General features: G+C 51.1%; 2 protein-coding genes across 10 annotated transcripts; both read left to right on the top strand.

The window, feature by feature from the left end:
* Positions 1-70: 70 nt before the first annotated feature.
* On the top strand, positions 71-11557 carry SLC5A11 (solute carrier family 5 member 11). Of its 8 annotated transcripts, none has more exons than XM_085237917.1 (17): positions 71-257; positions 389-814; positions 1968-2139; positions 2871-2942; positions 3185-3289; positions 3473-3532; positions 3683-3787; positions 4857-4962; positions 5698-5778; positions 6309-6514; positions 6964-7099; positions 7320-7427; positions 7585-7735; positions 7914-8082; positions 8644-8859; positions 10016-10178; positions 11260-11557. In XM_085237917.1, exons 3-17 carry the CDS (start codon positions 1972-1974, stop codon positions 11475-11477), a joined length of 2064 nt encoding a protein of 687 aa, XP_085094043.1. In that variant the 5' UTR covers positions 71-257; positions 389-814; positions 1968-1971; the 3' UTR covers positions 11478-11557. The 8 variants fall into 8 exon arrangements, 4 of the variants coding, with proteins under 4 accessions (XP_085094043.1, XP_003210713.1, XP_085094044.1 ...); XR_014886864.1 differs by lacking the exons at positions 71-257; positions 389-814 and adding exons at positions 1702-1850; positions 10537-10651 and having other exon boundaries at positions 11260-11398; XM_003210665.5 differs by lacking the exon at positions 389-814 and having other exon boundaries at positions 106-257.
* Positions 11558-11750: 193 nt separating this feature from the next.
* TEX47 (testis expressed 47) lies at positions 11751-15598 on the top strand. Of its 2 annotated transcripts, none has more exons than XM_085237920.1 (8): positions 11751-12143; positions 12224-12457; positions 12533-12605; positions 13222-13325; positions 13722-13786; positions 14219-14420; positions 14752-14911; positions 15011-15598. In XM_085237920.1, exons 1-8 carry the CDS (start codon positions 12132-12134, stop codon positions 15193-15195), a joined length of 1035 nt encoding a protein of 344 aa, XP_085094046.1. In that variant the 5' UTR covers positions 11751-12131; the 3' UTR covers positions 15196-15598. The 2 variants fall into 2 exon arrangements, with proteins under 2 accessions (XP_085094046.1, XP_085094047.1); XM_085237921.1 differs by having other exon boundaries at positions 11848-12143; positions 15315-15598.
* Positions 15599-16957: the final 1359 nt, after the last annotated feature.

Genomic DNA, 16957 nt, shown 5'->3' on the forward strand with positions numbered 1-16957 from the left:
GGCACTCTTTGGAGTTTGACCTATGAGCGCTGATAGTGAAAATAACTACTTCTCACCAGAGCCGCAGGAGACCGAACGAGTAACTTCGGGCAATTAGTTTAACTTTGACTATAAATATTCCTCCTCGTTCCTTGTGACACTGTTAACAGCTCCGCTGGCAAATCCCCATTCTCTGGCAATATTTAAGCTGCCCGTCAGTTGGCAGAGGCTCGGTGGTGCCTAGCGCGAGGGAGCAGAATGAGACCCAGCTGAGCGCAGTAAGTCCTCCGGCTTCTACCTCGCGGTGGGGCGCTGGGCTGCGGGCGGCTGTGGGGCGGACGCCCTCGGGAGCGGCGGTCACTGTAGGAGGGGTAGAGGGCTGGGAAAGCCTTAAAAAATCCCCTTGCAGCGGCATTGAGAGAAACGGTGCCGGCGGTGCCTCGGCACCCACGTGGCTGCGTCTCCCCGGACCATTGATAAAGGCCGGCTTCAGCGGCCGCATTTCAATGCCACGGATGTTCTTTGCTCACAATCTCTGGCGAGGAAAGCGCTGCCGCCTGTGCCAGGAACCGAGGGGGACCGCGCTGTGACCCGAATGCACAAAACAGGCAAAATTTCCACTGGGCCGTGGCAGAGTGAGGATTTGAAGCCGGAGCAGCTGAGCTCACTGCACTCGACCCTGTGCTCTGCGTGGCACCCACAGACACAGCTCGGTGTGGGACACCCCCAGCACATCTGTGTGTCCCCTCCTCGTTGGCAACACAAGAAACGGCTGGTGCTGCTCGCCTTGCAGAGGGAAAACATAAAGCCAAGCCCTGCATGGGACTGAACTCAGGTAGCTCAGTGCAGACTGTGCTGGAAGTGCACAGCACCTGATGTGGGAGGTGCTTTGGGCTGGTTAGAAATGGCAGAATGAGAGCTCAGAAGAGAAAGCGGGAGGTGGCAGAGGGGTTAGCAGCTCCATGAGGCTGGCACACCAATGAGCATTTCTCTTCTCCAAGTTAAGTGTGCCAGCACAGCCTCAGTGCCAGCCCAGACGTCGCTCCTTAAGGAGGTGCAGCACCCAGAAGATGCAGAGGGACCTGGGCGTGTTGTAAGGCGCAGGAAAGGCTCTGCAGCCCCATAGGTTGTGCTCTCAGCATTCACTATTCAGAGTGTGGTTCTGGATGGGCTTTGGCACTGCAGTTCCAGGTTGTGGCTACCACAGGGCACAACCCACTTGCTGTGTATGGCAGGGGATGGGATTGCGCCTGAAAACCACCCACTGCTCAACCTTCCCATAAACACAACTCCAACCTGGGCTGGGGCTGATCTCAGCAGGAACACAGGACACTTGTCAGTGTTGCCCAGTGAAATTGTTGCATTTTCATCACTGGTGCATTTGCAACATTGCCTCGATGTGTAGGGATGGTGAGTGTGCTTTTATGTATCCATTCCCATTCTGCTTTATTCACACACCTGGACTTTATGTACCTGGCCATGCCAGCAATACTCGGAAGCGGCTGCTTGTACTTCAGACAGCTCTTTAGGCACCTGGGAAGGTGAGGGTCAAAGCATTTTCCTGTATCAACAAGTGGGTGAGGCCAGAGAGCGTTGTGAAAGCCATGCACATTGCACAGGTAGATGTCTCTGCGCTGCGCTGGGCTCAGGGGAAGAACCTGTTGGGCTGCTCCTCTCCCCAGCACAGGTGACACCGCCTCTCCCTGCCCCACCTTTTCCAGCATTTTGAGGTGGGAGCTTATAAGTATCACCTTACAAGTGCAGCAGTAGCCAGAGGACCAGGCATAAGGAACAGAAGGAGGAGCGGGCACTCGGTGTCCTGGTGGTGACGGTGCTGTGGGGCCCAGGGGACATCTCCTCAGCTCAGCAGGGTAATGGAGAGCAGATCCTGTGGCTGGGCAGAGTAGGGCACTCTGGGGATGTTCAGGAGCAGTCAGCAGCTTCCCCTTTTGCCACAGTACTGCAACCACACAGCCCATGTTTTACAGATCTATGCCCAGAGGAAGCGCCCATCCTGCACAAGGAGCCATGGAGAGCACCAGCAGTACCCCGTCATCGGTGACACCCCAGTGGGATGTGTTTCCCCAGAAGACGCTGGGCCCCATAGACATCACTATCCTCGTGCTGTACTTTGTGTTTGTCCTGGCTGTTGGGCTCTGGGTAAGCATTTAACATTCAGACCGCTGTTTTATTGAAGAATATGGCTGTTTGGACTTCAGCTTATTTTACTTTGGCTTGAATCAAGCCACACTTCACTGAATTCAACTACATGAGTGGAAGGGCACAGCTGACGGGTCCTTTCCCCTACTTCAGCATGGGGAAGTGCCCTCACTGCTCCACAGGAGGGCTGTTCAGCTCCAGTGTTTGCAGAGGTACTGAGAGCACTTGTGAGGAAGAGGCTGTGTAAGTACCAAGTACTGCTAATAATGTTTTGTTCATTCGGGAAGGAACTGCTGTTCCATGTATCATCTGTGTTTGTCAGCGGTGAGGTCCTGCCAGCAGATTTTGTAAATTAAAAATAGCCCCCACATACAATTACGGCAGCAGGACATCCTCCTGGCATGGCTTTTGCAATAGCAGAAGCACAGTCTGGCTGTCACAAGGCAAGATGAATGGCTGCTGCCTCCACATGCGATGCAGAACTCACCATATCACATGAAAACATTTGAGATCTCTGAAGAATGGGAGTCAACACGTAATACATGCAATGTGTAGCACTCCTCCTGATAAGTGCAGGTGTCCACAGCTCTTGTCCAAAATTGCTTGCCTCCACTGTGGGTCTGGAGTGAGGACAGGACAGGCTCCTGCTGGGGGACCAGCCACGTGCTCAGTGTGGTTCTGAGCAGCAGCTGATAATGGTGATCCTCTGTTCTGCTCTTCTGCTTTCTCAGTCCATGTGGAAGACGCAGCGCAGCACGGTGAAAGGCTACTTTCTGGCCGGGGGACAGATGGTGTGGTGGCCTGTAAGTATCTTTGTTGTTATCCTGCTTGTGCCCCTAGGTTACAGTGAGACCTTTGTCCATGCAGAATTCATTTCTCCAAAAAGAAGAAAGATGTGTTCCGTGTTTTTGCAAAGACCCAGTAACAATGCTGGCTTTCTCCAAGACCAGTGCAGCTGGCTGGCACAGTGTCTCCCTGCCACCTCCCCTCTATGCACCCCGAGCTTTGCAGGGACACAGTGCCTGACCCCTGCATCTCTTCCCAGGTGGGTGCATCCCTGTTTGCCAGCAATGTTGGAAGCGGGCACTTCATTGGCCTGGCAGGGTCAGGAGCTGCATCAGGAATCGCTGCAACAGCCTACGAGTGGAATGTGAGTGTGGCACTGTATGGCATTGCATGGCTCCATATGCATGGCAGCTCTCCTGCTCCCTCTACCAGCTGCTGGGGGGCCTGAAAAGTCCCCAGGTCTCCATGCCCCTAAGTGCCACATGCTCTCCCTACCTGACTGCAGCCTAGAGCAGCATTTTGACCTTCCCTTCCACTTGTTTTGCAGGGCATGTTTTCTGTTTTGGTGCTGGCGTGGTTATTCCTTCCCATTTACATAGCAGCAGGAGTAAGTAAATGGGGCGTTGTGTCATCAGTCACTTTCTGGCATTCAAACCCCCACATGGCTCAGGAGCTCAGCCATGCTCAGTTGCAGCTGCACGGCTCCCAGCTGAGCTGCTGTGTGCTGCTGCCTTTCCAGCATGTCTGTCCCATACAGGTGACCACCATGCCTGAGTATCTGCGGAAACGCTTTGGTGGAAAAAGAATCCAGATATTCCTGGCGATTCTCTACTTGTTCATCTATATCTTCACCAAAATATCAGTGAGTAGGAAAAAATGGTAGGAAGTTGAATTCAACCTGTTTTTGGAAGAGTGTGTTACCCAGCCAGACTGAGATCACAGAGATATAGAATGGTTTGAGTTGAAAGGGAGCTCTGAATGCCATGTGGTGCCCCTTTCTGCACTGAGCAGGGACACCCACAGCTCCATCGGTGCTCAGAGCCCCGTCCAGCCTGACCGTGGGTGTTTTTAAGGATGGGGCACCGCCTCTCTGCCCTTATTGCAAACAGCTTCTTCTTTATATCCAATCTGAATTTTAGTTTGAAACCATTTCCTCTTGTCTGTCACTACAGACCCTGCTACAGTCTGTCCCCTTCTCTCTTATAGCCCTGCTTTAGGTACTGAAAAGATGATGCAATGGTTGGCCCTTCCCTGGATTAACAGAAATAGAGGTATATTTTTAAAGTACCTGAGAACCAGGTACTACTTGTGTAGCCGTTAAGAGAAGCTACACAACAATGATTGTTTTTCCCCATTAAGGATTTGAATGCTCCCTACAGTAAGGGAAAAGCTAGATGTCAACATCCTGAGCAATTACCCACTGGAAGGTTAAGCTGAGTGGATGCATTGTTGTTAGATTTGTATGCCTGGCTAGCTTGCCCAGTTTCTTCCCTTTGCACGTTCATTTCCTGCACAAACACCTACTGCTGCTATCTGCAGGATGAGCAAGAATGCAGGAGCTGGTATGTGCTCAGGCAGAAAGAGTTCCGTGATTTATTGCTGCTTCCCTTTGCTGCAGTGCCTGGAATGAATAACAGGAGCAAGCCTTGCACAACACCCTGCGAGCTGCTCATTAACCGTGCAGCACTGCACGAGCTGGAGAAAGTGGAGAGGTCTCTGTCTGTGATTTTTCCTGTGCACACGGAGCACAGGTGGGACAGGAGCCTGGCACACGCCTTCCGGATCCCTGGGAGCACTGCATACTTGGGGTCCTGTGGATGCTCCTTAAGATCATACTGTGATGCAACTCCCTGTGTGTCCATTCCCTGGCATCGCCAGCTTATAGGGGTTGGGTAATGTCTACTAGCAACTGCAATAATTTTTGTTTATAGGTTGATATGTATGCTGGGGCCCTCTTCATTCAGCAAGCTTTGCACTGGGACCTCTACATTGCTGTGGCAGGCCTGCTAGCAATCACTGCTGTCTACACTGTAGCAGGTGCGTGGCTGAGTTTCAGGTCAGAGCGCAGCAGGTCCTGCTCAGCGTGTGCATGTAATGCACAAAACAGCCTCATGCTTCTGGTAGGGGCCCTGAATTTCACATCCTATCTGTTTTTGCCATGAGTATGGAAAACAGGGAGAACAGCAACTGGTAACTCACCTATTAAAAAGTATTACCAGGAGTGAGTACATGAATGCCCCTTACAAGGCCACGCCACATATGGATGCATGGCAGTCTCTCCTTAAGAGAAGTGATGCTCTTGGCATTTGCCCAGTGCAGTTCCTCCTCTGGGCTTTTTAGGGTATGAGGGATTAACATAGCAATGAACTGCGTAATGCGAAAAGCATTGTCAGTCCTGGGTGCCCTTTTGGGGCTTAACAGTGGCCAAATGGAACAAAGCCATGCACGGAGCGAGCACAAATCCCACACAAACAAAGGTTGCTCCTTTCCCAGCGCTCACCCCTGGTGATGCTGCTCATAAAGATCGCCTCCACCACCGCTGTTTTTTCTCCTCCATATTCAGCCTGGGCTTTGTTTTGGAGTTTTTCCATGCATTTCCCATAAAGTATTTATACCAGACATTGGCTTCTTAGTGACAAAATGGTGATTCGTTCTGATTTGCAACACGGGGTGCAGGGATGGCTGAGTACGGGCAGAGCAGCACGGCGCTGCTCCCCAGGATGCTGCCGAGGGGGTCGGAGGAGATTCCAGCACTGCCCTCTGCTCCCACAGGTGGTCTGGCGGCCGTCATCTACACGGATGCTTTGCAGACCCTCATCATGCTGGTCGGTGCCATCAGCCTCATGGTCTTCAGTGAGTGCTCCTCCTTGCTGAGCTTACAGCAGCTTTAGCACTACAGACATGCTGGGTCATTACAAATGTTTACTTGATTGATGTTCCAAGAGCTGCTTTTTATGTTTTTTCCTGTAGAAATATGCGTTCATATAATCTTATCAAATCAAATAATCTTACAGTAGTTCTTAAGTAGTAAAAATGCACGAGAACTCCATGAAAAATTAATTGAAGAAGTAGGTTCTGTGGTAATATAAAAGATGAACAAGCATCATCTCTAGCCAACAGGTTTACAAGTGATGCCATCCCCTGCCCAGCATTAAAATTGTAGAATAGATTACACTGCCATAAAGTTGGTTGGAAAGGACCTCAACAATCATCTCATTCCGACCCCCTGCCGTGGGCCGGTTGCCAAGCCAGTAACTCCTGATTTCAAAGAATGCTTGTGGAGGATTTATAGAGACTATAGCTATCCGTCTATCGAGCAAACTGTAGAGACTAAAAACAAGAGCACAGAAGACGTGATAACTACTTCTCATGACCTATTTTAGGCTTTGTTGAAGTTGGCGGTCTGGAAGGTTTGCAGGCAAAATACTTTGATGCCATTCCCAGCACCCGCAAGGAGAACAGCAGCTGCGGCTTGCCAAGGGAAGACGCTTTCCACATTTTCCGGGATCCTGTTAACTCCGACCTTCCCTGGCCAGGGGTGCTGGTGGGGATGACCATCCCGTCCCTGTGGTACTGGTGTACTGACCAGGTGTGTCACTGTTTCTGCCTCGACTCGGTTTTCAGGACATGTTCTCAGCTGTTTGACTCTGATTGCAGACCTAAGGTCTGCAGCATAGCCTAGGCTAGTCACTATTTCTGACAGCAATGCAGTAAAATGTGTTGCTTTCGATCCTCAGACTGCAAAACTGCAGAAGCACAACTAGGTTTTGTGAATTATTTCAATGTAGAAAGAGGAGAGAATGTGTCTCATTGTTAATCCCAGTCCATACAGATGTGAGGCACTCTCAAACTCTTTCAGCTCTGCAGGGGTCTGATCACCTTCACCCCAGTGCTCACTTTTCTAAAATTGCAACAGTTTAGAGAGCAGAATATGTAAACAAACACAGCGTGCCTAAGAGCAGTGCATGACCCAACCACACCATCAGAGCTGGCTCTGCCCCACCCAGCAGCAGATCCAATGCATTTCTTCCTCTCTAGGTCATCGTTCAGAGGTCCCTTGCTGCTAAAAACCTCTCACACGCCAAGGGAGGCTCCCTGATGACCTCCTACCTGAAGATTTTGCCACTCTTCATGATGGTGATGCCGGGCATGATCAGCCGGGTCCTCTTCCCAGGTCAGTGCAGAAGGAGAGCTCTGCTCCCTCTGACAGCCACTACAGGTCGTGTCCATTCTGTGCAGCTGAGACAGCTTTTGCAGTGCATGAAGTCCCAAAGTATGACAAAACTTCCTCCCAGTTACAACTAGCAGAATGCAAATTCTCCTGCAGCAGCTTTCAGCTATACTGTTTCTTGTGACCCATGAATATTGCTTCTCATTTGTCTTGCTTATTTCAGACCTGGTGGCTTGCGCAGAGCCGGAGATTTGTCAAAAAATCTGTGGCAACCCATCCGGCTGTTCTGATATCGCTTACCCGAAGTTGGTGATAGAGCTCCTGCCTGTAGGTGAGCAGCCTGCGCAGGAAAAGGCCAGAAGGGAAAAACTTGCAGCTGTAATTCAGTGGGGTTACACTGGGCTTGATGGAAGTGTGGTGAGGGACAGCATACAGCAAGTGGTTATTTGGGATTCTCAGTGAGGCTGCACCGATCTTTCTGCTTCCAGGACTCAGGGGCCTGATGATGGCCGTGATGATAGCAGCCCTCATGTCCTCCCTCACATCCATCTTCAACAGTGCCAGCACCATTTTTACCATGGACCTCTGGAAACACTTCCGGCCTCGATGCTCTGAGTGGGAGCTCATGATCGTTGGCAGGTATGTTGCAAGGGATCCACTATAAGGGAGAACGGGCTGAGAGCCCCATAGCGTACAGGTTTGCTGCAGTGCTAAAGCTGAGGCCTCGTGGTTACAAGTGATCTCAGGAGGAATTTTGCAAGATGGACAATTGGAAAAGAAACATCTGAGCTAACAATACTGACATCTTCTTGCATAGGGTCTTTGTGCTGCTACTTACGGTGGTCTCTATCCTGTGGATCCCACTGGTCCAGGCTGGCCAGGGTGGGCAGCTCTTCATTTACATCCAATCCATCAGCTCCTACCTGCAGCCCCCTGTGGCAATGGTGTTTATATTGGGCTGCTTCTGGAAGCGAGCAAATGAAAAGGTAACAGCCCCTCTAGGCAGTGCTGGACACAGTCATCCCTGAGGCAGGAATTCCTGGTGCTTTTCAACAGGCATTTTGTAAGCAGTGAGAGGACTGCATTGCTTGGCTGCAAGGTGCCCTTCATAAAGCCTGAAGCTCCTTAGGGCCTTGCTTGCCATTCATTAGATGCATTTGTGTGATCTGCACCAGAGGGCGCACATATTTAAGGAGCACAGCACCAGGAATCCAAAGCCTGCAGCTCCTCACCTGGTGCTAAGTATGGAGTAAAGCCTTCCCAAACCTGGCTTCACTTAGCTGGAGGGCAGTCGATAGCACCTGTGGTTAAAGCAGCCATTGGGATGCAAACGTCCCTCTTGAATGGCCCACTGGTCTCCAATACAGGGCAGACACCACGCTACTGTAACAGCACCAGTGCACCTAGCTAAAACAGCACAAGTGGGAAAAGGAGGGGTGGGAGGCTGCCAAACAAACAAACAGGAAGGAGGAAGCCTGGCAGCCCATAGCCCTGAGTCCCGGGTGCGCTCACACTTCCTGCTCCGGCAAATAACCCTCCCTTCCTAGGGCGCGTTCTGGGGCCTGGTGCTCGGGCTGCTGATGGGCGTCATCCGGATGGTGCTGGACTTCATCTTCCCCGAGCCCCAGTGCGGGGAGCGGGACACACGGCCGGGCGTGCTGCGCTACATGCACTACCTCTACTTCTCCATGGTCCTGGCGGCCGTCTCCACGCTCACCGTGCTGTTTGTCAGCCTGCTGACGGAGCCCCCCTCAGAGGAAATGGTGCGTCCACCCCTCACGTTGCTTCCCTTATTGGTGAATGGACGCCTCACGTTACATCCATGGGAATGAGGCGGAGATAAATAATCTGGAAATGGGCATTTCCATCTATTCTTAGTACATGAAAACACTTGTAGCAACCTGTAACAGCAATCCCTCCTTTGCTCCAGTGCCCTGCTGCTTTTCTTTTAAGGTTTTGGTCCCACATATCCACAGTTCCACCCTGGAAACAGGTCAACAGTTGATGTTACAAAGAGCTGTTCTTAAGTTCAAACGTGTGTGTTTAATGCATAACAAACTAGCTTTTTCCCTCTATTTTCCAAGAAATTCCAGATTCTGGGTCATCTTTATGAACTCTTACTAATTTAGTGAGGAACCATTTTTACTCGCAGAAAAGAGAAATCAAGGGCAGAGAGCACACTTCCTCTGGAACAGGTTTGTGCCAGTTTGACTACTTTTAATAGACATAATGAGTCTACAAAAAACGTAAATAGCAGAAAGGAGGGCCAGAAGGGACCTTCAGAAATCATACAGCCAATGCATCTCTTGCTTCGAGACAGGACTAACCTGGCATTTCTGAAAGACCCGTGGTGAACTCGCTTCCATAAGCCCCCAGAGGGAGGTGCCCAGGGAAGTGCACCACCAGTTCAAGATCCTGCCCCTCTTTGCAGAAGTTTTTCCTCTTCTCCAACTCGAATCTTTCCAGCTTCATGTTGTGCTCATCCCTTCATGTCTGCCCTGTCACTGGTATCGAGAACACTCCTCTTTAATGAGCATTTGACATATTTGAAGAAAATTATCCTATCTCCCATCTGTCTTTTCTTCTCTAAACAACCCCCGTTCTGTGAATCATTCCTCACTGGCCACGGTTTCCATTCTTTTGCTCCCTTTCCTGGCCCACTCAGGCTGCATCCAGCAATACCCACGCAGTAACCAAAAGCGAAGACCTCCATCCTTCCAAGAGCTCTCAGGCCGCAGATAAAACTAACCCAGCGCCGCTCTGCTGCCAGCAGCGGAGCACTGAGCCGCTCACCTGCTCCAGCAGAGCGGGAGAACAGACTTCAACCCCTCACAGTGTTCTCTCTGCAGGCTGCTGTACTGCTCAGGCAGTCCTTTAAGCGACCGCAAAGCAGTTTAACACCACTCTTCATGCCATCAGATAAGTCGGCTTACCTGGTTCACACGTGGGGATCCTCCAGCCAAGAAAGACCTAGCGGTCAGCACTTCTCCTGACACTGCCAAAGGAGCACGCGAAGCTGAGCGCCCAGCTCTCCAGATTGATATAAGCATTGCTTCTGAAAATAGTACAAATGATAACAAATGTAAGTGCTCCAACACCATACTCAGTAACACCTACAATTAACAACTCTAGGCATTATGTAAAGACTCTGAAGACAAGAACAGTTAAAACTGCTTCCTCTGGATTTCTGTATCTTCAGGGCATGCTAAAGGGTTTTACCTGACAGTTTCGCCTAAGCAAAAGTTTAGCTTCTTTTCCATCTCTTGATGGCATTACATATGCTTGAAATCAAGAAGGAGCTGGATGGGATACAGAAAGCCATGCCACTGTCCTGCCTAGAGCCTAGTGCTGCCTGCACCTGCTGCAAGGAGAACTGATTGAAAGGGGAGGGTGGAGGAAAAACACAGTTACTTTCATGAAATTCCATTTCTGTTTTTCAGTGATGTTTTCTGATGGACTCTAGCAGCAGGGAGAACCCAGAGCCCTGGGCGGAGTTCTTGACAGATCAGTGAAGGAGGATTTACATTTTTTAAAACTTGTACTTGTCGGTATTAGGTACAAACATGCACAGCAACTCATTCTGCATTTTCCAGCAATGATTACCATCACTTGTTTTTGCCAGGCTTGGGACACTGTTTATGCAACTATGCAGCTGTGTATTCCTCTGGTCTATAAAAAGCTAAGGAAAAGATCAGTAAGGTAATGAGGAAGTGAAGTGCAGATCTCTCAGTGCTGAGAAGTCTCATTCTTGTTGCAAGATGCTTTGTCACACATGGCCCAATCCAGCCCAAAGCTGGGAGAATTTGCTTTTCACACATGTAATGTGGAGTAACCCTAACTGGACAAAGTATGCACGTGGCAAAGGAAGCTGATGGGCTCCAAATACTTAGAGATGGGCTTTTAGATTTGATGCTGTTACTGCTTCCTAAAATGTTGGGAAGAGCAGAGCTTGAGCTCAGATCTCCAAGGAAGAAAGAAATAGACCATACAGCCCCAAATAGATGTTATTTGAAGGGTTTCCCACACCTCAGTGTAGCTAGCTTACTTGTCTGAAGAGTGAGGATGCACTTCTGCATCAAAACCCTTTGTGCAGGGCCATACTGACATAGATCTGGGATCTGCTGTTGGTGACACTTACACCTTGCTCTGTGCTGGCTCTGTAGGTCCGACTGGCACCAAGAAGGACTCAAAGCTGGTGAGGAGCCTCCTGTGGCTCTGTGGGATGGAACGCAGACAGGAGAACCCTGAGGACGTGGCGCCAGCCAAACCCGAGTGTCCCATGGCTTCCCTGGAGGAGAACCCACTGGTGAAGCACGTCCTGAACATCAACTTGATACTGAGCATATGTGCAGGGGTCTTCCTCTGGGCCTACTTCGCATAGCAGTCCGCCGCTTGATCCCAGATGACATCAACTAATGTTAATTGGTGTAAATAATAATAATTAGCAGAGGATTAATGTAATTCATAGTGCTTTGTAAGTTTTATTTAAGAAGACAGACCCTTATCCCTAATGCATCCCTCATTTCCCTCGAGGAGCACCCGGCACAGCCGCAGACCTGAACTGGATGCACGAAGCTGAGCACAACGAGCTGAGGCGGGAGCGCGGTGTTGGTTATTCCAAGTATATAATTATGACTTTTGGGGTTAAAGCACTACTTGGCACTTAGGACATCTGGATTCTGTTCCTATTTACGCTTCTGTAACCGTACGTAAGACACGCGGCTTGCCTGCGCTGTAGCCCCTGTAACCACCAGGGTGCACAACCGACCCGGGGCACGGCCTACAGCCCGGATTCCCTCATCCACGCTCCGCGAGACGCAGTGGGCGTGCAGTCTGCGCTCTGGGGTTGCTGACGTTCCCACGGGACTGCGCTGATGGCAGTATGCTGGCAGGTGGTGGGGCTGATATTGCCGGAGCAACTCAGCCGAGGCGCAGCGATGGGATGAGCGGCGCTGAGCCCAGTGGCACACACTCCTCCAGAGTGGGCCGGGAACGGGCGGTGCAGCGCCGTTAAAGCCTTCCGCCAGGAGAACGGATGTGCTTGGAGGTGCATCTCGTCCTCGAGAGGAGAAACACGGCCGGGCTGTGCCGCCGACGCGTTCAGCTCGGTAACCAACCCATCCCCAGGGCCCCGCGTGGCTGCCGGAACTCGCTGCACCTGCCCGAGCCGGAGGCGTGGCCCTGGCGCGCGGCACAACGGCCGTTTCTCGGCTCCGCGAGCGCAGCGCGGCCCCCACCGGCGGCCCGGCCATGGAGGAGGAGACGGGAGCGGCCGTGCGACGCGGCTGTTCGGAGCCGCTGGAGTTGGAGCGGAGGAACCTGCTGTCCGCGCGGCGGCGGCGGCTGCGCCGAACCCTGCAGGTGGGCGGGCGGCGGGCCGGGCTGCGGCCGCGGCGGCTTTTGCGCTGAGCTGTGCGCGCTGTGCTCTGCCCGCAGTGTCGCGTCCCGCTGCAGCGGCTGATGGTCGTGGCCCGGCTGCGCGAGGAGGTGGCGGAAGAGGATGTGGCAGGTGGGTGGCTCTGCCTGTGAGGAGCATTAAGGGAGTTGGTTTTTTGTTTGTTTTGTTTGTTTTCCCAGAGCATTTATATGAGCTGGTGCCAATGTCGGGGAGAGGTAGGAATTCAGCTGCACATGCAGAACTGTGGCAGTGCTCCATGCTTGGGGCCCGCATGCAGTGCATCCACAGCAACAACGATGTAGCTGCACCTCTGGAGTAAAGGAGTGGCACAAGGTGTCCAGAGAGGTGGTGGTGCCCCATCCCCGCATGCAGCCACAGTCAGGCTGGACGGGTCTCTGAGCACTGATGGAGTTGTGGGTGTCCCTGCTCAGTGGCACCACATGGCATTCAGAGCTCCCTTCCGACTCATCATTTTGTGATTCAATGAATGCCAACAAAAATTGGACTCCAGCTACACTTAGTGAGGTTAGGGTGCAGACTTAGGAGCTGACACAAATTGTAGTGCTGCATGCTTCAAGAAGCAATCCTCGTGTTCCTACTGAAGAGAGACTTTAATGCTTCTGAATAAAAAAAGCATAATTTGTAAATCTGAGCACCCGGAACAGAGAACTGATCCTCTGGAACTCCCACTGTGAGCGTTGTAACAAACTACTTCTTTTGAAACAAGGTTATCACAAAGAATTGTTTGAAGATGCATCAGAATACCACACAAGAGAACGAGTTTCAGGGCTGCTGCTTCTCAGTTCCAGACATGTTCTTCATGTAGTGGAAGTAAGTTGAAGGAATTCTCAGTGGGATCCAATGGCCTCAATTCAGCTTTGTACAAACGTAGCTGTTCAGATGCAGCTGACTGCAAACATGTGACCACCTCTGACTCCATACACTGGTTTAAAGTGAGAACTAAGAACTGAGGGGTGTGGAGTCTCGGCAGCTTTCCTCTGGAATTTGCTGCCCCCAGTACTGAAGCGAACTGTCCCAGAGCAGGGAGGGATGTGACAGCATGAAGTGCTGTGTTCTGTCAGGCATGATGGGAACATGCTTTGTCCTCAGTGCGTGGGTCTCAAAGATAAAGACTATTTACAGGAATGGATACTGAAGAATTATTTTTTATTCAGATAGTATTTTATAATACGCAATTCCATAAGAACTCTACCCTTTCCTCTGCAGTCTTGCAGTAGCACAATACATTTTCTCATCCGAGCTCTCGCTGCTGTCCAAAATCAGGGTCCTAGGTAAGTGGTTCCCATTGCCTTTGCTGAAAGAAAATTGTAACAGAAGTGGTAGGCAGCTCCTTTCAAGTTAAACAGAACATTAGGTACGATGACACCGACTTTTCATTCTCCTTCTGAGTGCCATGGGCACAGTAGTATTCAATACCTCCATTTGCTCACTAAATCCCTCCTGCTTTTCTGCTCATTTCTTACCCTCCCATCCACCAAGTCTGCTCAGACCCTTGCACAGCTGTTAAAGCACAACTGGAAAAAAGCTTCTGTTGGTGATCTGCATCGCCCAAGGGCCAGGGTGGGAGGTGTGCAGCATATACAGCACGTTGTGCTCAGGCAACACCGAGTGCAGATCACACATTGCTTGGGTTATGAAACATGAATGTGATGATACAAACTGCTTGCTGTTCTTAAGGACAGAATTCATCCCTTTCCACTCAGTGCTCTTCTCCAGGAAATCAAAGTCCTGGTGGTGGCACACAACATCCCGAGCAGGCTGTTCCCGAGGTGGGATGTGGTAGTGGTGACGTCTCCTGTGACACATCCAGAGGACTCAACGCAATCACAGTCTATAGAAGAGGTGGTCGCAGAGTGTCTTACACTCCTGATCAGTGTGGCAGACTCTGTGCTAAAATCTGCTGAGGTAAAGTTCACAGTTTTCCCCCCCCGCCCTGCACTCCCCCGCACCATTCAGCAGCCGCAGAGTCCATCAGCACGCTCAGAGGATTCTGGAGGCAGCATGGAAGCATCACAAAAAGTCATTGCTTTATTCTGTCTGGCTGTTTTGTGCGGTTGTTTGAGGGAGCTCATTCACAGCACTGCCACAGCCTTGTGTCCCCTGAGTCCCCCTCCTGGGCTTTGTCCCAGGCGCTCCCAAAGGACATAGGAATGTGGAGCAGCTCCAGCCTTGTTGCTTAGGTAACTTGTAGCCCTGTGCCCTTGCTGCACCTGCATCAAAATGCTTCGTTCCACAGGATGACAGCAAGGCCAGCAGTGACAGTCTGTGCACCCTCGCCCCTGAGCTGCTCATCCCTGCAGAGACTATTGGCTACTTGTGCAAAGCTGAAGAATGTGCAAGCCCTGTAGATTTTCAGAGAATGTATTTGAGTCCTATTCAGCCTGCCCTGGATTCAGGTACACTGCATGCAGTTTTGGGACAAACATCAAATTTAGTCACACAGCTACAATCTTGACTTGTAGCACTGAACTTAGAGTTTGGAAAACTTGTTCCAGTGCCGGAGCAAGGACCTATAGCAGGAAGCATCCTTCCTGCCACAGGACACCGGAGCAGAAGGAACTGGGCAGCTGTGGGTGTTTCAGGCTGCAGCAGCAGAGAGAGCAACCAAAATATTGGAGCATGTCAGCAAGTGCAATGCATCCTCTATGGAATGCAGTTTTATTTTGCAGTGAAGCTTTAGTTCTGGTTTAGTAACCTGAATGAAATGTATTATGGAACGTGATGGAATTTATAGGTTAACTACATTAGTCCAGTGAGCTATATGACTATTGCTGTTACTTGCTCTCCTTTCATTCACAGAAGCTGTATGGCCCATTCCCTTGCACTTATCTGCCTGATGCAGTGTGTTCCCAGCATTTCTTCTTGCAGCAGGACTCTCATGTTTCACACAAATTCAAACACAAGGATGCATGGTTTCCATTGCAGTCCATGAGGCAGGAGGAGCTGAGCAGCAGCAGCCCCGCGGCTGCAGAGCCCAGGGATAACTGCACAGCTGTGGGTGTGAAACTGCCATCTCATGTGCTGCAGAAGTGGCCATGCACATTAGTGATGCACTTGAATAAATATACCTTAAGTTGACAAAAGACGATCTTTAAATTTATTATGGAGATGCCTGGAACCCCAAGGGTTGGTGGAGCTGCGTAGCACCAGGCCTGGACCCTGGCATGACCTTGCACTGGGGACTGCATCCAGCAGAGTCCCTGCGTATCCTCAGGCTGGGCTGAAGGTGCTGCTGCTCCCTGGAACAGTGGGCAGCAGCTGCTGGGGTTCAACTGTGCCATCCTCAGCCTGGCACTGCCCAGGGAGCACCCAGAGCAATCGTGCCGAGAAATGAGGCATCCACCAGCAGACAGAGCTCCTGCTGGGCACAGCCCTGGCAGAGGCATGGCAGCTGCCAGCTCCACATGCACACAGCAGCTGGGCGCAGGAGCTGCATCCGGGGGTGCTGTGGCCCCACCATTCCCCAGGGTCCACATTTCCAGCTCTGTCCCCACAGTTCCAATCCCGATGCTGTTCACACCAAGTAAGAGCTCTGGCTTCCCATAGCTCTGCTGGTGGCTGCATTTCCACCTCTGCCCCATCTCACATTCACCCCCAGATCCAACATTTCAGTTCATGACCTGTACCTCATGTCAAGATCTGTATTTTCAGGGCATGCCTTGCATTTCAGCTTCAGATCTGCCCCAACTACGGATGCTGCACAGTCTGTGGAAGAGGGGCTCTACATTGTGACAGCTCCAGCTACTGGACGTGCCATCTGCTTGCACGTTTACTTTGGCTCAGTTCTGGAAAGGTACACCTCATGCTGTGCATGTCACTTCCAGGAGTTGGATACTCGAGTAAAGCAACACTCTGGCTTTGCACTGCACTGTCTGAAAGTGAAGTTTTCACACCGTGTGCCCCATGTTTACTCCCAGAATCTTTGCAACTTGTCACCTCAGTTTAAGATCCAGCTCTGCTCCATCAGATCCAGGCAGGAAATGCTCCAGCAGATGGATGTGCCTTCATGTCTGTGCTGTGGGCTTCAGCGGCACTGAGCTCTGCACTGTTAGCACGTACACAGTTTCCCCCTCAATCCTTATTTTCAACACTTGTTCCACTATTTCAGTGCCCCTTTGTACCTCCATGAAGCTTGATTTCCAACTCATGCCCCATGATTTCCCCAAAAACGCAATATTTCCCCAAAAACGTTACAGAAAGCTCACACCAGTGATTTCAGCTCTTGCCCTGTTTCCCACAAGATCTTTATTCTCAGCTCCTTGTCCGATTCAGCTCCAGCACTGCGCTCCAGTCAGATGCCCTGGCTGTGTGCAGCTCAGCCTCTCAGACACACCTTCACCCCTGTGCTGTGGGCTCCTGCAGCAGCTCTGCACTGTCAGCTCTTGCCCCACGTTTCCCCCTCAAACTTTATTTCCAGCTCACATCCCATCATTTCAGCTCTT

This window comes from Meleagris gallopavo, chromosome 16 (genome assembly GCF_905368555.1).
Source record: "Meleagris gallopavo chromosome 16, MGAL_WU_HG_1.1, whole genome shotgun sequence".
Lineage (NCBI taxonomy): Eukaryota > Metazoa > Chordata > Aves > Galliformes > Phasianidae > Meleagris > Meleagris gallopavo.

Bases quoted from the DNA above. Each gene is read 5' to 3' on its own strand.
- SLC5A11 (XM_085237917.1), top strand. From the start codon at position 1,972: ATGCCCAGAGGAAGCGCCCATCCTGCACAAGGAGCCATGGAGAGCACC. The intron at 3,788-4,856 runs GTGAGTAGGAAA...TTTTGTTTATAG, and splicing joins ATATCTTCACCAAAATATCA to GTTGATATGTATGCTGGGGC. The intron at 10,179-11,259 runs GTAAGTGCTCCA...CTGGCTCTGTAG, and splicing joins TAGTACAAATGATAACAAAT to GTCCGACTGGCACCAAGAAG.
- TEX47 (XM_085237920.1), top strand. The intron at 12,606-13,221 runs GTGGGTGGCTCT...TTTTGAAACAAG, and splicing joins GGCGGAAGAGGATGTGGCAG to GTTATCACAAAGAATTGTTT. The intron at 14,421-14,751 runs GTAAAGTTCACA...TTCGTTCCACAG, and splicing joins CTGTGCTAAAATCTGCTGAG to GATGACAGCAAGGCCAGCAG.